General features: G+C 35.1%; 1 protein-coding gene across 9 annotated transcripts in view; it reads right to left on the reverse strand.

Annotated features, from left to right (window-relative positions):
• Positions 1-19,768, reverse strand: part of LRP1B (LDL receptor related protein 1B) — a 1,831,517-nt gene that overhangs the window by 147,484 nt on the left and 1,664,265 nt on the right. For 7 of the 9 annotated variants that reach the window (XR_013828854.1, XM_079925113.1, XM_079925117.1 and 4 more), the window contains 4 exons: positions 17,519-17,625; positions 12,086-12,215; positions 10,323-10,429; positions 9,852-10,005 (listed from right to left, as the gene is read on the reverse strand). Coding sequence is in view for 8 of the 9 variants with exons in the window: in XM_079925113.1 (XP_079781239.1) it covers positions 9,852-10,005; positions 10,323-10,429; positions 12,086-12,215; positions 17,519-17,625 (498 nt within the window). In the remaining variant the exon portion in view is untranslated. The remainder of the gene's footprint in view (positions 1-9,851; positions 10,006-10,322; positions 10,430-12,085; positions 12,216-17,518; positions 17,626-19,768) is intronic. The other 2 variants (XM_079925118.1, XM_079925114.1) reach the window with 1 other exon arrangement.

Consider the following 19,768-nt stretch of genomic DNA (forward strand, 5'->3'; position numbering starts at 1 on the left):
TTGAGAACGAAAATCAGAGCTGGAGGAATCAGGCTCCCGGACTTCAGACTATACTACAAAGCTACAGTAATCAAAACAATATGGTACTGGCACAAAAACAGAAAGATAGATCAATGGAACAGGATAGAAAGCCCAGAGATAAACCCATGCACATATGGTCACCTTATCTTTGATAAAAGAGGTAGGAATGTACAGTGGAGAAAGGACAGCCTCTTCAATAAATGGTGCTGGTAAAACTGGACAGGTAAATGTAAAAGTATGAGATTAGAACACTCCCTGACACCATACACAAAAATAAGCTCAAAATGGATTACAGACCTAAATGTAAGGCCAGAAACTATCAAACTCTTAGAGGAAAATATAGGCGGAACACTCTATGACATAAATCACAGCAAGATCCTTTTTGACCCACCTGCTACAGAAATGGAAATAAAAACAAAAATAAACAAATGGGACCTAATGAAACTTAAAAGTTTTGCGCAGCAAAGGAAACCATAAAGAAGACCAAAAGACAACTCTCAGAATGGGAGAAAATATTTGCAAATGAAGCAACTGACAAAGGATTAATCTCCAAAATTTACAAGCAGCTCATGCAGCTCAATAACAAAAAAACAAACAACCCAATCCAAAAATGGGCAGAAGACCTAAATAGACATTTCTCCAAAGAATATATACATATTGGCAACAAACACATGAAAGAATGATCAACATAATTAATCATTAGAGAAATGCACATCAAAACTACAATGAGATATCATCTCACACCAGTCGGAATGGCCATCATCAAAAAGTCTAGAAACAATAAATGCTGGAGAGGGTGTGGAGAAAAGGGAACACTCTTGTACTGCTGGTGGGAATGTGAATTGGTACAGTCACTATGGAGAACAGTATGGAGGTTCCTTAAAAAACTAAAAATAGAATGACCATATGACCCAGCAATCCCACTACTGGGCATATACCCTGAGAAAACCATAATTCAAAAAGAGTCATGTACCAAAATGTTCACTGCAGCTCTTTTTACAATAGCCCGGAGATGGAAACAACCTAAGTGTCCATCATCGGATGAATGGATAAAGAAGATGTGGCATAGATATACATTGGAATATTACTCAGCCATAAAAAGAAACGAAATTGAGTTATTTGTAGTGAGGTGGATGGACCTAGAGTCGGTCATACAGAGTGAAATAAGTCAGAAAGGGAAAGACAAATACCGTATGATAACACATATATATGGAATCTAAGAAAAAAAAATGTCATGAAGAACCTAGGGGTAAGACAGGAATAAAGACACAGACGTACTAGAGAATGGACTTGAGGATATGGGGAGGGGGAAGGGTAACCCTTGACAAAGTGAGAGAGTGGTATGGACATATATATACTACCAAACGTAAAATAGATAGCTAGTGGGAAGCAGCCACATAGCACAGGGAGATCAGCTCGGTGCTTTGAGACCACCTAGATAGGTGGGATAGGGAGGGTGGGAGGGAGGGAGCTGTAAGAGGGAAGAGATATGTGAACATATGTATATGTATAACTGATTCACTTTGTTATATAGCAGAAACTAACAAACCATTGTAAAGCAATTATTCTCCAATAAAGATGTAAAAAAAGAAAATCTAGAAACAATAAATGCTGGAGAGGGTGTGGAGAAAAGGAAACCCTCTTGCACTGTTGGTGGGAATGTAAATTGATACAGCTACTATGGAGAACAGTATGGAGGTTCCTTAAAAAACTACAAATAGAACTACCATACGACCCAGCAATCCCAGTACTGGGCATATACCCTGAGAAAACCATAATTCAAAAAGAGTCCTGTACCAAAATGTTCATTGCAGCTCTATTTACAATAGCCAGGACATGGAAGCAACCTAAGTTTCCATCAACAGATAAATGGATAAAGAAAATGTGGCACATATATATAATGGAATATTACTCAGCCATAAAAAGAAATGAAATTGAGTTATTTGTAGTGAGGTGGATGGACCTAGAGTCTGTCATACAGAGTGACGTAAGTCAGAAAGAGAAAAACAAATACTGTATGCTAACACATATATATGGAATCTGAGGGAAAAAAAGAAAGAAAAAAAAAAGGTCATGAAGAACCTAGGGGTAAGACAGGAATAAAGACACAGACCTGCTAGAGCATGGACTTGAGGACATGGGGAGGGGGAAGGGTAAGCTGTGACAAAGTGAGAGAGTGGCATGGACATATAAACACTACCAAACGTAAAACAGATAGCTAGTGGGAAGCAGCCGCATAGCACAGGGAGATCAGCTCGGTGGTTTGTGATTACCTAGAGGGGTGGGATAGGGAGGGTGGGAGGGAGGGAGACGCAAGAGGGAAGAGATATGGGAACATATGTATATGTATAACTGATTCACTTTGTTATAAAGCAGAAGCTAACACACCATTGTAAAGCAACTATACTCCAATAAAGATGTTAAAAAAAAAAAAGAATACAGGGAAGATATACAGATTGCCAACAAACACATGAAAGGATGCTCAACATCACTAATCCTTAGAAAAATGAAAATCAAAATTATAATGAGGTATCACTTCACACCGGTCAGAATGACCATCATCAAAAAATCTACAAACAACAAATGCTGGAGAGGGTGTGGAGAAAAGGGAACCCTCTTGCACTCTTGGTGGGAATGTAAATTGATACAGCCACTATGGAGAACAGTATGGAAGTTCCTTAAAAAAATGAAAATAGAACTACCATACGATCCAGCAATCCCACTACTGGGCATATACCCTGAGAAAACCATAATTCAAAAAGAGTCATGTACAACAATGTTCACTGCAGCACTATTTACAATAGCCAGGACATGGAAACAACCTAAGTGTCCATCTACAGATGAATGGATAAAGAAGATGTGGCACATATATACAATGGAATATTACTCAGCCATAAAAAGAAATGAAATTGAGTTATTTGTAGTGAGGTGGGTGGACCTAGAGTCTGTCATACAGAGTGAAGTAAGTCAGAGAGAGAAAAATAAATACCATACGCTAACACATATATATGGAATCAAAGAAAAAAAAAACCAAAAAGTTTCTGAAGAACCTAAGTGCAGGACAAGAATAAAGACACAGACGTAGAGAATGGACTTGAGGACACGGGGAGGGGGAAGGGTAAGCTGGGACGAAGTGAGAGAGTGGTATGGTCATATATACTACCAAATGTAAAACAGACAGCTAGTGGGAAGCAGCCCCATAGCATAGGGCGATCAGCTCGGTGCTGTGACCACCTAGAGGGGTGGGATAGGAAGGGTGGGAGGGACACACAAGAGGGAAGGGATATGGGGATATATGTATACATATAGCTGATTCACTTTGTTATACAGCAGAAACTAAGACAACATTGTAAAGCAATTATACTCCAATAAAGATGTTAAAAAAAAAAAGAATACAGGGACGTTCTAACTTAAAATTAAATACATCCACCACAGGCAAAGGACCCAAAGTATGAATAAACTTTAGTTGTATGTCTAGATATGTAGCAATATATAGCAGAAACAGCAATGGTTAGGGAGATAGGAACTTGCTTTGTCTTGCTTTGGAAAAGTGTATTAATTTCTATGGGGCTCAACATCTTCATATGCTACAAAAGAGGTATGGTTAAGATTTATAAGTTCATATTTGTAAGGAGTACATGGGGAAACCACACAAAGAAACTTGATGGGAATTTAAAATTAAGATTAATAAGACTGCTCTCAGAGAATTATATTAATTTAAATTTCATATATAAGTAGTATCATTTCTATATTGGTGAGATTTGATGATTGAAGGTATTAACATATTAAAAATGGATATGTTTATTAAAACAGGGAGCTGGGGAATGACAGGGCTCATCCTTGCAAGCCTAGAAAATTCCAAGAAAGAAGCATTGTTCATTTTATGTATGTACTTTGGAGAGAATAATGAGTCTAGGCTTGTGAGAGTCAATAAGCTCTTCTTGTTCTGAGTTTTGACTTGCACACTAATCTCTAGTAATTCACTTCCAGTAGCAAAGATTTAACTTAGGAAATCACAGAATCAGATTTGGGTTTTAGAATGACAACACTAGCTACAGTGAGGAAAACTTAGAAATGAAGATAGGGAGTAGTAAAGCCAAGATGGGAGGAAAAAGACCAATTTGAAGAGGGCTTGCAGCAGTCCAGAAAACAACTGATGGAAACCTGATTTAGAGTAGCTACATTTGAGAGCTCTTCAGGAGGTAGAATCCTCAGGATCTGATGGCTAACTAGATGAGGGTGGTAAAGGAGAGTGCGTAGTGAAACACAGTACTACTCAATTTTTGGTTTGTTGGGGTCATTCAGTGAATGTTGGTGTCATTCAATAAATAAAAGATCGCATTAGAAGGATCAGGTTTAGTGGAAATAATGACAATTCATTTAGGTTACTGGTAAGACAATCATGTGGTGATATTTAGCAGGCTAGTGGATAAATGTGTCTGAAATATGGGATAGGTTTCTGAAGTGTAAATGTAGAGGTGGGAATGATCAGAATACAGTTATTATTTGAAATTTAGAAGAGAACACAGAGAAACTCAGCGTTTAAAGTTTGAATAGATAAAGAGGAATCTAGCAGAGACTGAGAAGAAGTAGCCAGAGTGGTTGGAGAAATACCTGAAAACTTTTCTAACAGGAAGTTAATAGTTAGCACATTTAAATGATGCTAAGAGAGTAGCTTTAGAGAAAGTGGTGGTGGGTTTAGTGAAATGTTTGTAGTTCGTTATTATAGATGAAGAATTTGTAGTCCAGAACTTTACCCTTAAAGGGGAGGAAGAAAAGAGGAAGTTAAGGAATTCAGTAGACAAGGTAATGTTGAGGATACAAAAGACAGAAATGGTAATTCAGATAATGAGTTCCTTGAGAATCAAGAAAGTGTGAAGGAGTTGAGATCTAAAGCAAAATAAAAGGATTATCCTTAGGCTGGAAGACAAGTCTTCCATTTCAAGAGAAAGGAAGGAGGAAATGCTAGGCACAGCTATATGTAGCTTAGTTAATTTTGTGTCTAGATGTTGAAAAAAGCTCATGATTTTTACTATTGCTGTGAGGTGGAATGTGAGAAAACAAATCAACTTTTTAAAAACCAGATATGGTTAATGGTAGAGAGAGATCATTAAAAACATATAGGTAGATTGCTTAGAATCTTGAGTGGTAGTTGAAGCTGAGGCCAGGAATTTATAGTGATACCATTCAGAACGGGTCTAAGTTTTCCTGCAAAAATGCTTAACAGAACTGGTGCAGCTTAAATTGACACCCCTGAGCACTAACAAACTAAGACACAGAAAAAGGCAGGTCCTTGGTGAGTGCAGCAAGGTGAATGTCACCATGTGAGACTTCTGACAGTACAATATCTGGCATTGGGACACCCTTTTCTTTCAAACATCTGCAATGTTCAACTCTAAAAATGCCCTGATTTTTAAAATAATCTCAATTATCAAAATCAATGCAAGAAAATACATTACCATTTAGGAACTCTGAAAACAAAAAGATATAACATGAACAGCCTTTAGTATTAAAGATATGAATATTGGTTTGAGGTGAGCTTTGGCTTAATTCAATATCAAAATCCATAGAATATGAAATAGAGTTGTATTCTTTCAGAATAAAGATTCTAATGACTAAATCTCATCGCATGTTCCATTCTAAAATGGACTAAATTCAAACAGAATTTGTGAACTCTTGACATCCTCTGATTATTTAAAAAAAACTATTTGTAGCACATCAGTCTTGTTAAAAGGAAAAAAAATGAGTTCCCAAAGGTATTGCATTACATAACATTATCATTTTCCCCATAAGAGTGTGGGACATGGGACTTGCCTGGCAGCCCAGTGGTTAAGACTCCAGGCTTCCACTGCAGGGGACACAGGTTCGATCCCTGATGGAGGAACCAAGATCCTGCATGCCACAAAGTGTGGCCAAAAATAAATAAATAAAACAAAAAAAGTGTTGGATATGCCACTATTTTTATTAAGAAGAAGAGAAATATAAATGAAATCATAATTGTAGCAGAAAGGCAAAGGTTTTATGATAACCTACGAAAGGTTTCCTATTGTACTAGGAAGAATTTGCATTGCAAACAATGCATTGGGGGGGTGGGGGGTTTCCAAGACATCTTAACTTAACAAGTTTATTTTGAAATGGCATGAAGCACACATAAACAATTAAAAACAGGTATAATATAAAGAGATTAGCTGGTTTAAAATCCCAGTTTCCTAGTCATGTTCTTGATCAGCTCAATGGGAGGTTATTAGAAAAATAGATAAGTATATATTAACAACAACCTATGTCTAAATATAACTTAGCTCTTGGCAGTTTCATAGAAATTTGGACAAGTGAAACATCACAGAAAATAATCATCTAGAGTTCTCATCTTTATTTGAGTTGAGATAAGCTTAAATATATAATATTTTATAATTTCTATAATAATATACACATTTGAGCTGATAATTACTAAAAAGAATATCTTTTCCAACAAAATTGCTATAAAGAATAAAGTTTGAAAGCTCAGGCCAAAACAAACACCAAGTTTCCTTAAGGCAACACGGTTTACCTTTCAAAATGTGACTGCTGGGCTTCCCTCATAGCACAGTGGTTAAGAATCCGCCTACCAATGCAGAGGACATGGGTTCGAGCCCTGGTCCGGGAAGATGCCACATTCCGTGGAGCAACTAAGCCCGTGTGTCACAATTACTGAGCCCATGCGCCACGACTCGTGAAGCCCTTGCGCCTAGCGCCTGTGCTCCGCAATAAGAGAAGCCACCACGATGAGAAGCCCACACACTGCAACGAAGAGTAGCCCCCGCTCGCCGCATGAAAGCCCTCATGCAGCAACGAAGACCCAATGCAACAAAAAATAAATAAATAAATTTATTAAAAAAAAAAGTGAATGCTGCTTTTAATTCCATAGTATTTGGGATTTCAGTCCTTTTAAAGTAAACCAGTAAAACTGATTCACATTGAAAATGTTCCATGTTTATCCTACAGCTCTCTTATCTTCCAGCCCCCAGCACTTAGCCCCTGTTAGCTCACGTGTCCAGATTTGAGATGAATGGAAGTAACATTTAATAGAAGAGCTATTTATTCTGGCATTTTATCTCCTCAGTGCCTTGAAGTGCTTTTTCCCAATACCTAAACAACTTCCTGGAAGCAAATCAAATACTAGAAATCTGAACTTGGTCATGCCTTATGGTACATCCATACAGGATCAAACACTTTAACCAACAAGGTATTCCATTGGAATTTAATTACCTAGCAGCAAAGGAACCCAAGAAATGTTAGAAGCAGAAATAGGGAGGGTAGGGGAGCTTTGACATATTTCTAAATGGTTGAATTAAAAGCTCTCAACTCTCTTTTTATTCAGTAAGCTTAAACATTTAATAGTCATTTTAAATCTGAAAGTTATCTCAGATTTCAAAAACTATAATGTTCAGTTTTTTACTTTAATGTTTGATTTTTTAACCTGGAATCCTTTGTTCAAACACATTTTTTTATGAAATCCAATATTAAACAAGTAGCTAAATCCTAAAAGGATTGCCCACCACCACCCACCCTCCCAGGCACACACTCACTTTCCAGGTGTTTCTACAGCTGTTGGAGACATTTCACTGTGGCTGAACTTGATAGTATGAAAACATGAGCACAGAAATGTCCGTGGAGATAAGACAAGAAACTGGACTGCTTGATTCTCATCTCAGTAAATTCTCTGTGCTGTTACATAGTTCAAATCCCATCACCCCTTCCTTTTTAAATATTAGAAAACTCCTCAAAAGCATTGGAAAACTCCTCAACATGCATAATATTAAAACCAAGTTCTACAGCATGACTCCTCAATTACATGTGGCTCCTAAACAGATCGTTTCCCTCACCTCTGTGACTTTGAACATAATGATCCCACTGCCTGAAATGTACTTCCATATTTTGCTTGCATACCTAATTTTTCACATCAAGAAACTCATATTCCAACAGGGAAGCTTAGTCAAATAATACAGAAGTGATTATATTAGAAGGAAGAACATGACAATAGGAATGCAATCAAATGGTTCCTAGGGAAACTAAAAAAAGACTGCAATTTGGTTGAAGACACAGTAGTAACTGAGATGGACTTAAAAGAATAGATATAATTTTTACTGGCAAAGGTATTGAGATGGCAAAATAGTAGAATAATCAAGAAAGATGTTGAAAAGCATGGAGGATATTGCTTGAATATTATCTTCCAGTTTGGCTAGAATTTAGGGTACATAAAGAGGATTAGTAGAGTTATAAGACTGGAAAGGTGAAATGGGATCATTCTCTTATAACCCTGACTGCCAGGTTGTGATATTTGTATCTAACCAGGAAGAGCTTTAAGTAAAGATTGACAAAACCAGAGTTACATTTAAATAAGATGAACATGGCAGCAGTGAATAGGATGTACTGGTGACCAGTTGGGTCACTAATAGCCCAGATAGGAAGCCACAAGGAAAAGAACAAGACTGGTGACAGTGACTTAAGCTGAGGGGATAGAGCTTATTAATTAGAAAATGGTAAATGACGAGTAGCTTAATTGTGGTCCCAAAGTCTTTGACTATAAGATTGTATATGAGTTGTTGGTACCAGAATGTCCACAAAGTTTGCTTTCTTTACAGTAACCAATTACAGAAAGAGAGTGTGAGAACTTAAGCGAAAGTAGAAACGGCTATTACGGAAGTTTAATCTTTTACAGTTTTTTATAAGGTACTGCAGATTCCAAATGAGAAACAGGATTTCTTCTGCTGATATAACAATACTTTATCAGGTTTGGAATAGAAATATAGGACATCATAAAGTTTTGATCTAATATTAAAGAAAGTAGAAGGTATTTTTCCTTGAGCAACTAGATATTGACAGAAGTAAATACTTTAGGCCCATTTAAACTGTGTAAACCCTGAATGTTCAAATGCCTTGCAACATATGTCAATATCTAATATCATCTCTGTTGATGATGTTCCAAATATTCTAAAATGCAAAGTTGATTGAGAGACTTTTATAAGTAGGTAAAAATAACTTTTGTATTTAAACAATATATATAAATATATATATAATATATATTGATAAGATATATATTTCATAATATATCTTATGAAAATAATAAGAATGCTACAATTTGTGATCATTTTAAGATTCACCCTATAATTTCTTTGCTTTCCACTCATTAACTCTAAAGTAGCCATAATTGCTATTTTTAATGTGGTGACTTAAACTAAAAAGTTATCTGTCAGGATTTTCCCATAGCTGGAAAAAAATGATGCTATAAAACAGAAAGTTTCTTTCAGACTGACAAATAATGTAGGTCATTTTCTCAACTATATGGCAAGAAAGAAATTTGGGGCACACCTATAACCTATATATGATCTAGCATATCAGTAGGTGTGGTATAGTATACCATATGCTGTTTCTAGTCATTCAGAAACCAGGCAAGCAATGTGGAAGAGAAACGTGCCCAGAAAATACTTTGGTAGGAATGGCTATAGTGGCTATGTTCCCTGGATTCTTCTCATATCCCCATCCCTGACCCAACAACTAGTCCAAAGACATGCTCATGATAGGCACCCAAAAAACACTTGCATTTTGGTTGTCTTTGTTATATGAAGACGAATTTATACTCTTGTCTGAAAATGAGCCAGATTTTGCTTATTTAGAATAGGCTATTATGTAATGAAACTAGAAAAGGAGAATCATTTAATGATCTTATCCTCTGCCTCTAGCACACTATGTAAATATTCTGCGTAGCATCTTAACTGTCATTCTTGCCATTCTCTTACTTGCAGGCGCGCGTGCGCACACACACACACATGCACACATACAAAGTACCTTACCTCTGTCACAGTTGTCTTCATCACTGCCATCCACACAGTCACGAATTCCATCACAAAGCCATCTAATTGGAATACAGTGGGCTTTATTTCTGCATCGAAACTGATCTTCCTTACACTCAGTCACACAGTCCATCTGTTCAAATACAAAAGGCCACTGCAGTTTTCATTAATGATAATGCTATCGTCACAAGCAAGATGAACATGCAGCTGACAATACTGGAGATTGATTATACTGTGGGATTTCTTTTATTTTTATTTAATGAATATCACCTCTGCAAATGACAATAGGGTTTAGTCTATGGACAGCATGAAGATTCAGGTATTTGCTGAAATTACTGTATTCAATGTTCTTGTCTTGACATTTTAGACAGTGCTAAGAATCAAGATTCTGTCTCTTTGTTTTTTACTATATTTGCTTTCTCAAACCTAATTCATGTAATTCATAGATTTTAACCAAAAAATAGATTTTACCTCATCTGAACCATCAGCACAATCATATTCTCCGTTACACTTCAAAGATGCTGAAATACATCCTCCACTGGCACATATATATTCACTTGATGAGCAAGCAGGAGAAGCTGAATATAAAGTTGAAATTTAGATTTAGTGAACAGAATGAATGGTTGATAGATAAAAGCATATAAAAATTATACATAGTAATGAAAACAGTTTAGATTATTTGAGCTATATTCAACATCTGATATTAAATATTGACTTAAGATGTGCTTTACAATATTATTGCATTGTACTAAATATACCTCATGATGTAATAGCCTGTTCAATAAGTATTCAACTCACTAGCCTAAAGAAAGAAAGGGAAAGAAAAAAACCCTCTATAACCTCCATCTTCCTGATTTGTGAAGTTAAATGTATTTTTTTACAATTTTCAATTAATTTATTTAAAAGACAAAAGCCTCAAATTATTTTTAAAACTGTAATAGGATTTAGTGACCTTTGGGAATGTTAATTCATAATGTGCACTGTATAAAGCTAAAAGTGGAAATCTTGGCATGGTCTCATAGACCCCATGATATCTATTTGGCTGTTTTGATATAAATGTCATATTTACATAAGTTTTAAGAAGTTTTTTTTTTTTGGTTTGGGGTTTTAAATATGAATATATGTATGATTAGCAGAGTCTGTAGAATTCGAAGTATTTCTTTATGATATGGAAAAATTTTTTTAAAAGTGGATAAGTAAGTTACTACCAATACCCAATTTAATTAATTGACATAATAATGACGAGGCCTTTCTTTGTCTATGTGCTTGAGTTTGCTAAGTTTGTATTCAAACCTCTGGAGTTCTTGGCCTTATATTAGACTACTAGGTGGCCAAATGTACTTACATAATGACTTTGTGGTCTAAATTACTTAGTCCAGGAATGCTAAAAAGCTTTTCCCTTGGGATTTAATTTCTTTTAATTGGCAGTGTTTGCCTAGGGATCTGTATTAATAAGGAGTCTGGGAATATGTCTGGATTCAGTAAGAAAAAAGATGTGATCAATTAGCAACATGGACCATGGGCATGGTACTGGGACAATGGTAATGTGTGTGCCAGGTATCTGCAATCCTGACCTAGTCTCTCAAAGTAACCATGAAAGTGCTTATAACCATAGACATAGATTACAAACTGATTTTTTTCCCTAGTATTTTTTTCCTGTAGAATATTGTTATTAAAATTCCTAAGTATAAAAGTTAATTTAATGAGTATATTTAAAGTCATGTTTAAGGAACAGAAATGTATAAATTGGGTTTTTCTTCCTATACTCTGGTTTTGCTTCTTAATTTTATTTTTATTTTGGACCATGATACAAATAGAAATAATAGACATCCTTTTTCTCAGTTGGTATCACATTGAAACTATTACATTCTGTTTTATAACCTTAATTTCCAGAATTGAAACCTGACTTTTATTATACTTACAGTTTCAACATATTTCATGTTGCTGTCTTGGAAAAACAACTCCAAATGGTGTAGAAAAATATAGAGACCAGAAAACCAAATTTTGGGGAGTAATGCTTGGATCTTGAAATAATAACAATCTTACCCGCCAAAACACTTTCAAAACATATGAAGGGCACACCAATTAATTTATCTACAGATATTTCAGATTATTTCTTAAAAACAGTAAATATGTGCATTATTTGCCACTGTTTTATGCATATCATTGCTTAAAGTTAAATTCTAACCAAGTTAAAATACTAGTTAAATGAAATATGGCCTCAAGAATTTTACCTGGCTCACAGTTTTTCTCATCTTCTCCATATTTACAGTCTTCATGGCCATCGCATTTCCATTTTGCTGATATACACTGACCATTGGAACACTGGAACTGATCTTTGGAACAACTTGTTTCACAATTTCTCTGTCAAAAACAACACATACATAATTAAAATTAATTTTTTAGACAAATGTCTTCAAATCCAAAAAAGACACATACAAGAAACTCAGATGGTCACATTTAAACTTGTGACTATATAACATTATAATCCTTTTCCACTTTCATTTGTCTCTTAGTCATAATAAAACAGAAATGTAAAAAGAACATAAATCCCATGGCTTTATCAACTAATTAAATTGCTCTGAGTGGCTCATTCTCCAATAGACAGTTATAGGGTAATGTAATTTTAATAAGTGTAAGTGACGATGAAGATTGTAGGGAAATAAAAGGGCTAAAAAATATTTCTAAGCAAGTACAGCTGGTTCCTTGGGAGTGGGGTGGAAGGATGAATGTGAAACAACTAAGAATCCTAAGGCAATTCTGTCTTGCCTTGGCAAAACTTCCCCTAATGTTCTTTCTTTCCTCATATTCCCATTTTTGTTCCCTCTGTACCTGTTCTTTTACAGTTTGGCTGCTGGTCATATTCTTTTTCCACTCTCCTGACATTTCTTCCTGTAGAACTGTGAAATGAACTGTCACAATTGGTATTTTCTGCTAGCTCACATACAGATTTTATTTGGAAGTCAAATAAGATAGTAGTGATACCTTTGGGGGCCTTTCAGTTCTTTATGTGAGATCAATGAAAGGGATCCACTAGAAATTTACTTTCCTTGAGTCTGATCGCTCTGGTTGAAATGGGAGGCTGCAGTGAAATATCTTGCTGGGATGATGTTTTTCTGCCGTTTAGCAATTTCTACTGTTGCCAAAATCTATTTGTCTGCTCCTTTCACAAAAGGTGCAGCACTCTCACAGCTTGTGAAATTCCCAGTGAATGAAGTATATCAAACTATTACTCCCTGCTTCTTCCCAGGTTCATCCCATGTAAGAAAGAAGAGTTTATTTTCTAAATTCCTATAGTTTTCTCTTTGCTGATGGCAGTTTAGACCACCTGCTATATAACTGATTTTCTTCTTTCCTTCTTTTCTTCTTCCCTTCTTCTCCCAAGTATTGAAAATTTACCATTTACTAGAGTTTCTTAAATAATAATGTAAAGAAAACTAAGATTATTCCCCGTATTTGATAAATTCTAATAGAAGACCAGCACCTAAACCAACAATTGCAATAAAATATACTGTCAAGATAAATGAATATGCTTTAAACATATGAATTCTTAAAGGTTTCACAAAAGGCTTCACAGAAGAAGTTTAAACAGAAATGGAACTAAGAAAAGAATTTTCATGTGTGAGGAGAATTAGAAATGTGCTGTATCTGAGGGGTAAGTTATGTAATGGTGCATGACATTGGAGAAATAGCCCATGCACTGGTCATGAGAAAGTAATTTCATATATTTTGTTCATCACCTTCCTCTTCCATGCCCAGTACTATGCCTGGGACACATTCAATAAGTAAGCATTCAATAAAAACTGCTGAATAAATGGTTGAATGAATGAAGTAGCAAATGTAGAAAATCAGGAATATAAATTAACATTTTATGTAATTCAGGTCCACTAGGATAGGGATCATGTTTGTCTATGAATCAAGTGTCTAATATATGTGTTGATTATAACTGCTCAGTATATATTTATAGAATTAATTAATGTTTATCTCAGCAATAAGGCTAATTCAAGTAAAAGAGTTCAGTAACCAGTAACACTGGTCTATTTGTATTGACAATAACACAGAAGGTAATACTTCTAGACACTTTTTCTATCACCAGAAGATTTTGATTTATAATAGATTACAGTATAGTGGATGCAGTGTGTCTGTGTTTATATTTGTGGGGTATTTAATTATCTTAGACATTTAAAAACATACAGAAAAATAGAGAGAATAGAATAATAAGACCCATGTGCTCATTATGCATATTTAACAATTATCCACACTTGGCTATTCATGTTTCATAATCCTCTCCCCCAATTTATTTATATTCTGAACTTTAACATAACAACGATAGCTTCAGAAAATTAACAGTATCATGGAATTAACAAAAATTTCTTAAAGTTATTCCCAATCCACATTAAAAAGTTTCTTATTTTCTTAACTATGTAAAAATATGGTTTGGTAAAAGAAGGATGTAAAAGATGTCTATACACTGAGTTTGATTTGAGTTTCTTTTAATGTGTAACTATTTTCCATTCCCCTACTTTTTTTAAATGCCATTTACTACTTGAAGGAACCAGGTCATTTGCTCTATAGAATGTCCCACATTCTGATTTTGGCTGAGTAAATCCTAAGAATGCTGATACCTTAGCAACCTCCAAAGTAACAACTGAGCTTTTATTTGTTTAAGTATTATTATGAACTCATGTATTTTTGTACATTTATTGTATTTCAATATATTACAGTCATTTGTTTTTTCTTTCTGATGCTCAAATTGTCCTTTTTGTCAGTGGAAAGCCCTGCAATTTTGCTCCTATGTACTCTGGACATTATCCCAATAGCCTTGTTTTCTGGCTTGACAAGATGTTAGTGGCTCATTTTGTCAATTGCCTTTCTCAGACCTAGAATTAAACATTTCTTAAAGGGGTTTTGATTCTGTTAATTGGAAAATGTATTTAGAGGTCATGATGTGAATGTTAGAGATAGTCTTTAAGGCTGTGATGTCATTGGTTTTAGGATTTTTCAGTGGCAGAGCTAAGAATATATATTTTAAAAAGGAGAAAAATAAATCAAGATCTCAAACTGATACTTTTGAATTTAATTACAGGACTTTTATTTACTTTCATTGTTTCTAGATTTGTATCTCCTTTATTTTACTTAAAAATTTTGAGTGTTAATAATATTTTAAAAATTTAACATTTGAACTATCCTACTCTTAAGATATTGATATATGAAATTCAAATTAGCAAAACCAATGTTATTATTTAACAACACATCTACGAATACAGTTTAAGATTCTTTTACATTTCTTTTTGTCCTTACAGTATATTATACTGGATGCAGAGGCCATATATTATATTTTAAAGGCACTTTAAATAGTTCTTCTCTGTGTTTGCCACTAACTTGATACACAATTACATTGATCCAAGTTTTTGGTTTCTTTTTTTTTGTTTTGGCTGGAAATTAACAAACGAATTCAGTTAACATTCATACAAAATTAATCCTCACAATTTTCTTTTGTTCCTAATATGAGAATATCCTGTATGTAATTATGCTTTCTAGCCATTTGTTCAGCTCACCTTTTTGTTTGTTTGTTTGTTTGCTTTTCTTGTCAATGAAACCTATCAAGCTAGATTTTAGAAAGGAAATAGAAATCAGCTGCCCATAGTGTTAGCCACTTCCTTACATATAGACTATACTAAATGTCTGTAAATGTAGAGAAAGTCCACCTTTCAGAGAGTTAATTTAATTCCCTAGGGACATTATTATAAAAATGTCCAGATAATGGAGATATATTCAGCCATCAGAGAACTATGCCCATGTACTTATGGCATGACAGAAACGGCATAGATAAGGATGTCTACTTTCATGCGAATAAGATTTTGAAAAAGAAGTGTTTGATTTTGTCTACGTATGTTGGACATCTAGTGAACAACATGCAAGATGAAATCACAAGCCTTAAGCAATATATCCCCACCTCTTGATGTTTCACAATTACACGGTGCTGATGGAACATGTCTTTTTTTTTTTTTTTTTTTTTTTGTGGTACACGGGCCCCTCACTGCTGTGGCCTCTCCCGTTGCGGAGCACAGGTTCCGGACGCGCAGGCCCAGCAGCCATGGCCCACGGGCCCAGGCGCTCCGCGGCACGTGGGATCCTCCCAGACCGGGGCACGAACCCGTGTCCCCTGCATCGGCAGGTGGACTCCCAACCACTGCGCCACCAGGAAAGCCCCATGGAACACATTTTTTTAAAGAAACCAAAAACAAAACATTTTAATGATATGGATGAATTTATGTGAAATATATTTTCCTCACTGGGAAACATTTAATACAATTTTTGAGTAAATAGATACTAAGGAAATATGTAGCTGAGCAATGTAAGACTTGAACTTCCCTGTGCATTTTTAAAAATTTCATTTTGACTTGTTTTGTGAATAGCCCCATGAATAGAAATGGTATTTTTCATCTTCTCCTAAGTGACCTTTGCAGCCTAAAGATTTAAGTTTTCTGGACTTCAGGTGAGAAATTAAGTGCATTGGTTTCCAAAATCTAGACTCTTTTATGTGATTAGGGGAACTTTTCCAAGATAGAGAATGGAGAATTGTCCAAACTTGATAAGAATACCTGAAGGCTGGGAAAGATCTAGTTAGTGTGGGCTCTATCATTAATAGAGACCTGCAGTGTCTCCCAAAGAGGCGGGTAATCAGTGGATACTTAAGGAAGCTGAACCTGAAACACAGAAACCTCTAGAGCAGCAGGAGGATTCCTTCTTGCCAAGCCTACAGTCAGTGGGAGGCCCTTCGTGAGGGTAGGTACATATTCGAGTCAATATCATCTAGGGAGGTCTAGGGAGTCACTGTGTACCAGGAGGAGCCATGGTGGCCACTGAGCTCCAGAGACCTCATTTTTCCTTCATCTCTGACTGGACTTGATTACACAAGTGCTATGTTCCTGATAGTAACACGAGAAATCATCAACAGAGAAAATCACTATTTTCTCATAGTAATCACAGTGGTTATTACTGTGTGTCATGTATTATTTTTAAAGCATCATGGAGTGATTAATATCTGTAACATGAATACACAGATGCATAAGTAATGAATTGCGTGAAGTTTTATAAATGTTAGCACAATCTAAGATTACAGAATTATCCAGAGAAATTCTAAACTTTTTCACTTAACTGTGTGTATGTAGAGCTTATTATAAATGGATTGTGATTCATCATCTAAGCTAAGCTAAACCTGCGGTTTCATAAAAATTGATGACCCATATCTAAGTCTATAAGACTATATGTACTGAAGAAAGAGACTGGGGAGAAGAAACTGTTTAAAATGCATAAAAATATTAGTCCTGACTATAAATACTGCAGCAAATTTATGAACAAATTCACAGATGGCAAGGGCATCAGCTATAGGGAATAGGGTTTCCAAACATCTTATTCCCAACCCAACCATTCACCACTTGAGGTAAAAGAGACTATAAAATTAACTGTCAATAGTAGCACAAGAGCTTTTCCCTGTGCTGGATGTGTGTAGCACGGCGCTTAGATATAACACTTATCTCAGTGTGTCAGGAGCAAAATGCATTCAGAGCTGTCCTTGTCACACTCCTTGAAATGAATAATAATTACAAATGCAAGTTTAAGGAATTGCTTTATTTTTTGTTTGATTTTGCAAAGATGCCTACCTCATCAGAGCCATCTGCACAATCAAAATCTCCATCACACCAAAACCTTGAAGAAACACAGTCCCCATTGGCACAGAGAAAATCTTTCACTGTACAGGTTTGTGGCTCTGGGGACAGAAAAATAGCACAGGGTTATTCTCTTATATGCAACTTCATTCTAAAATTTGTATGACATACAACATGAGGTAGCATTAAGAAAATAAAGGTTAGCCAAGCAGAACCAATAAATTGTTTAGAAAAAATGTTTCATGAAGGATCTACGGTACGTAATATAATGATTTTTCAAATTTATTTTTAAAGTCATGAATAGAAAGTGGCATTATAGAAACAAATTGAAAAAAAGACAAAAGACAAATAGCCTACTGTTGAATAAAAATGCAGCAGGAAAGTAAATTAAAAGGCATAAAAATCTACACATTAAAACAAAACAACAATTTTTTCCAGTTGAAATTCTGAGTCATTTTATGTATTTACTTAAAGCAAGTAAGACATTTTGTTACTCCCTGTGGGTACCCAGGGCTGTTTATTTACTGAAGATTCTAGAATTTGGGTCTTGACTTTTTATTATGTATTCTAATGACTTTCTAATTCTTCAATTTTGTCCCCAGAAAATCCAGAGTTCCTAGAACTAAATTATACATGGGACAGGACTGGGTGGGTAAGGATTGAAGAGGCAGGAGGAGACTCTTTTTTGAAAATTGCCTCTTTATTTATGCAATTGTTTGCTTATGCCCTACATAATTTACCTGCCATTTTAGATAATTTCCCAATTTAATTTAATTATGCTTCACCATATTCCACATAGGATATAAGCCAAACATTGTGACTTGCTATTTGGCTTCATTCCTATGTGGAATATGTTTCATCTGGACAATGAAGTAGGATTGCAGAAATTTGTTCCTGCAAGTAATCAATTTGACTGCTGGGCATCATCTATTGTTTGGTTTTGTTTCTCCAAAGAAAACTGATATCTGGTATGATGAGAGAACCCCTTCTTGTTTTCCCCCAGTCATTAACTGTATTTACAGCTGTCTCACACACAATAATATTCTTGTTCGGATGAAAGAGAAATAGGTAACTGAAATTAAATTTAAGGAATATTCATATGAAGCATAATTTTCTACATAAAGATTGTGCATAATTCAGCCTGTATTTGAATATTGCTCTACACAATCACTAGGTTTCTAGCGAAAACATCTTGAATGTTTGCTATCATGAAGACTCCTACATTTCTATATAAAGACCCCGTCTGAGAACACTGGAAGAGTTGTGAAAAGTGGAATATGTATCAGAGCTTTTTGCTCTGCTCTGGGACTTTAAATTGTGAACTTCAGACTATGAATAAGATAAGATGCTTATCAATAGCATGATAAGGGGGGACCCCCCCCTCATTTTTCAATACTCCTTTGTTTAGACAGCGTTACAAGAACAGTTTCTCTTTTTGACTTTGCACTATATTTACACATACTACATTTTAATTTTAAAAACAACTTTATTAATACTAATATTACTAATTATAACAATAATAAAAATTACCAGCTACTGATTTCTTGTTTGGTGAAGTTAATGCCAAGTACTTGAATTAGCTTGTAAGTTAATATTTACAACTCTGTAAGGTAGGTGCTATCGTTGGATCCTTTTTTAGATGAGTAAATTGAGGCACAGAGAGGATAAGAAATTTACTCCAAATCACCCAGCAGGCAAAAGAGCTAGTATTGAACTTGAACCTAGACAACCTGATACCAGGGCCTATACTTTTACTGCTAGGCCGTATCATTGCCTCCTATACCACTGAAGAAGTAATAAGTGCTCACCTATTTCAGGAATTGACATTAGAGCCCTGAAAAGTCAAGTTAATTGTCCAAGGCACATGTCTAGCAATGTCTATTTCACTTTACAATAATAATAAAAGAAAACCCTTTTTCTCTTTTTATCCATCCATACTGAAGCTGTTTCACCCTCCATCTATCTGCAGACACATGCACTTTTATTCTCAGGGAAAAGAAATTATAGTAAAATAAATTACTTAATGAATCAATGCTCAATTCATCAAACGATGGTAAATAACATTAAAATATTTTCATTAAATAATAAAGAGAGAGTACATCTAAAACATAGTATATTTAGATGTTTTACAACAGCAGTAGAATCATTTTATTTCATGGACATGAGGGTATCCAAACAGGATAATTCTTCCTTTAATATTCTAATTTACCTTTATTCTAATTAAAAGCAAGTGTGTTTATCATG

This window comes from Stenella coeruleoalba (assembly GCF_951394435.1).
Source record: "Stenella coeruleoalba genome assembly, chromosome: 6".
Taxonomy (NCBI): domain Eukaryota; kingdom Metazoa; phylum Chordata; class Mammalia; order Artiodactyla; family Delphinidae; genus Stenella; species Stenella coeruleoalba.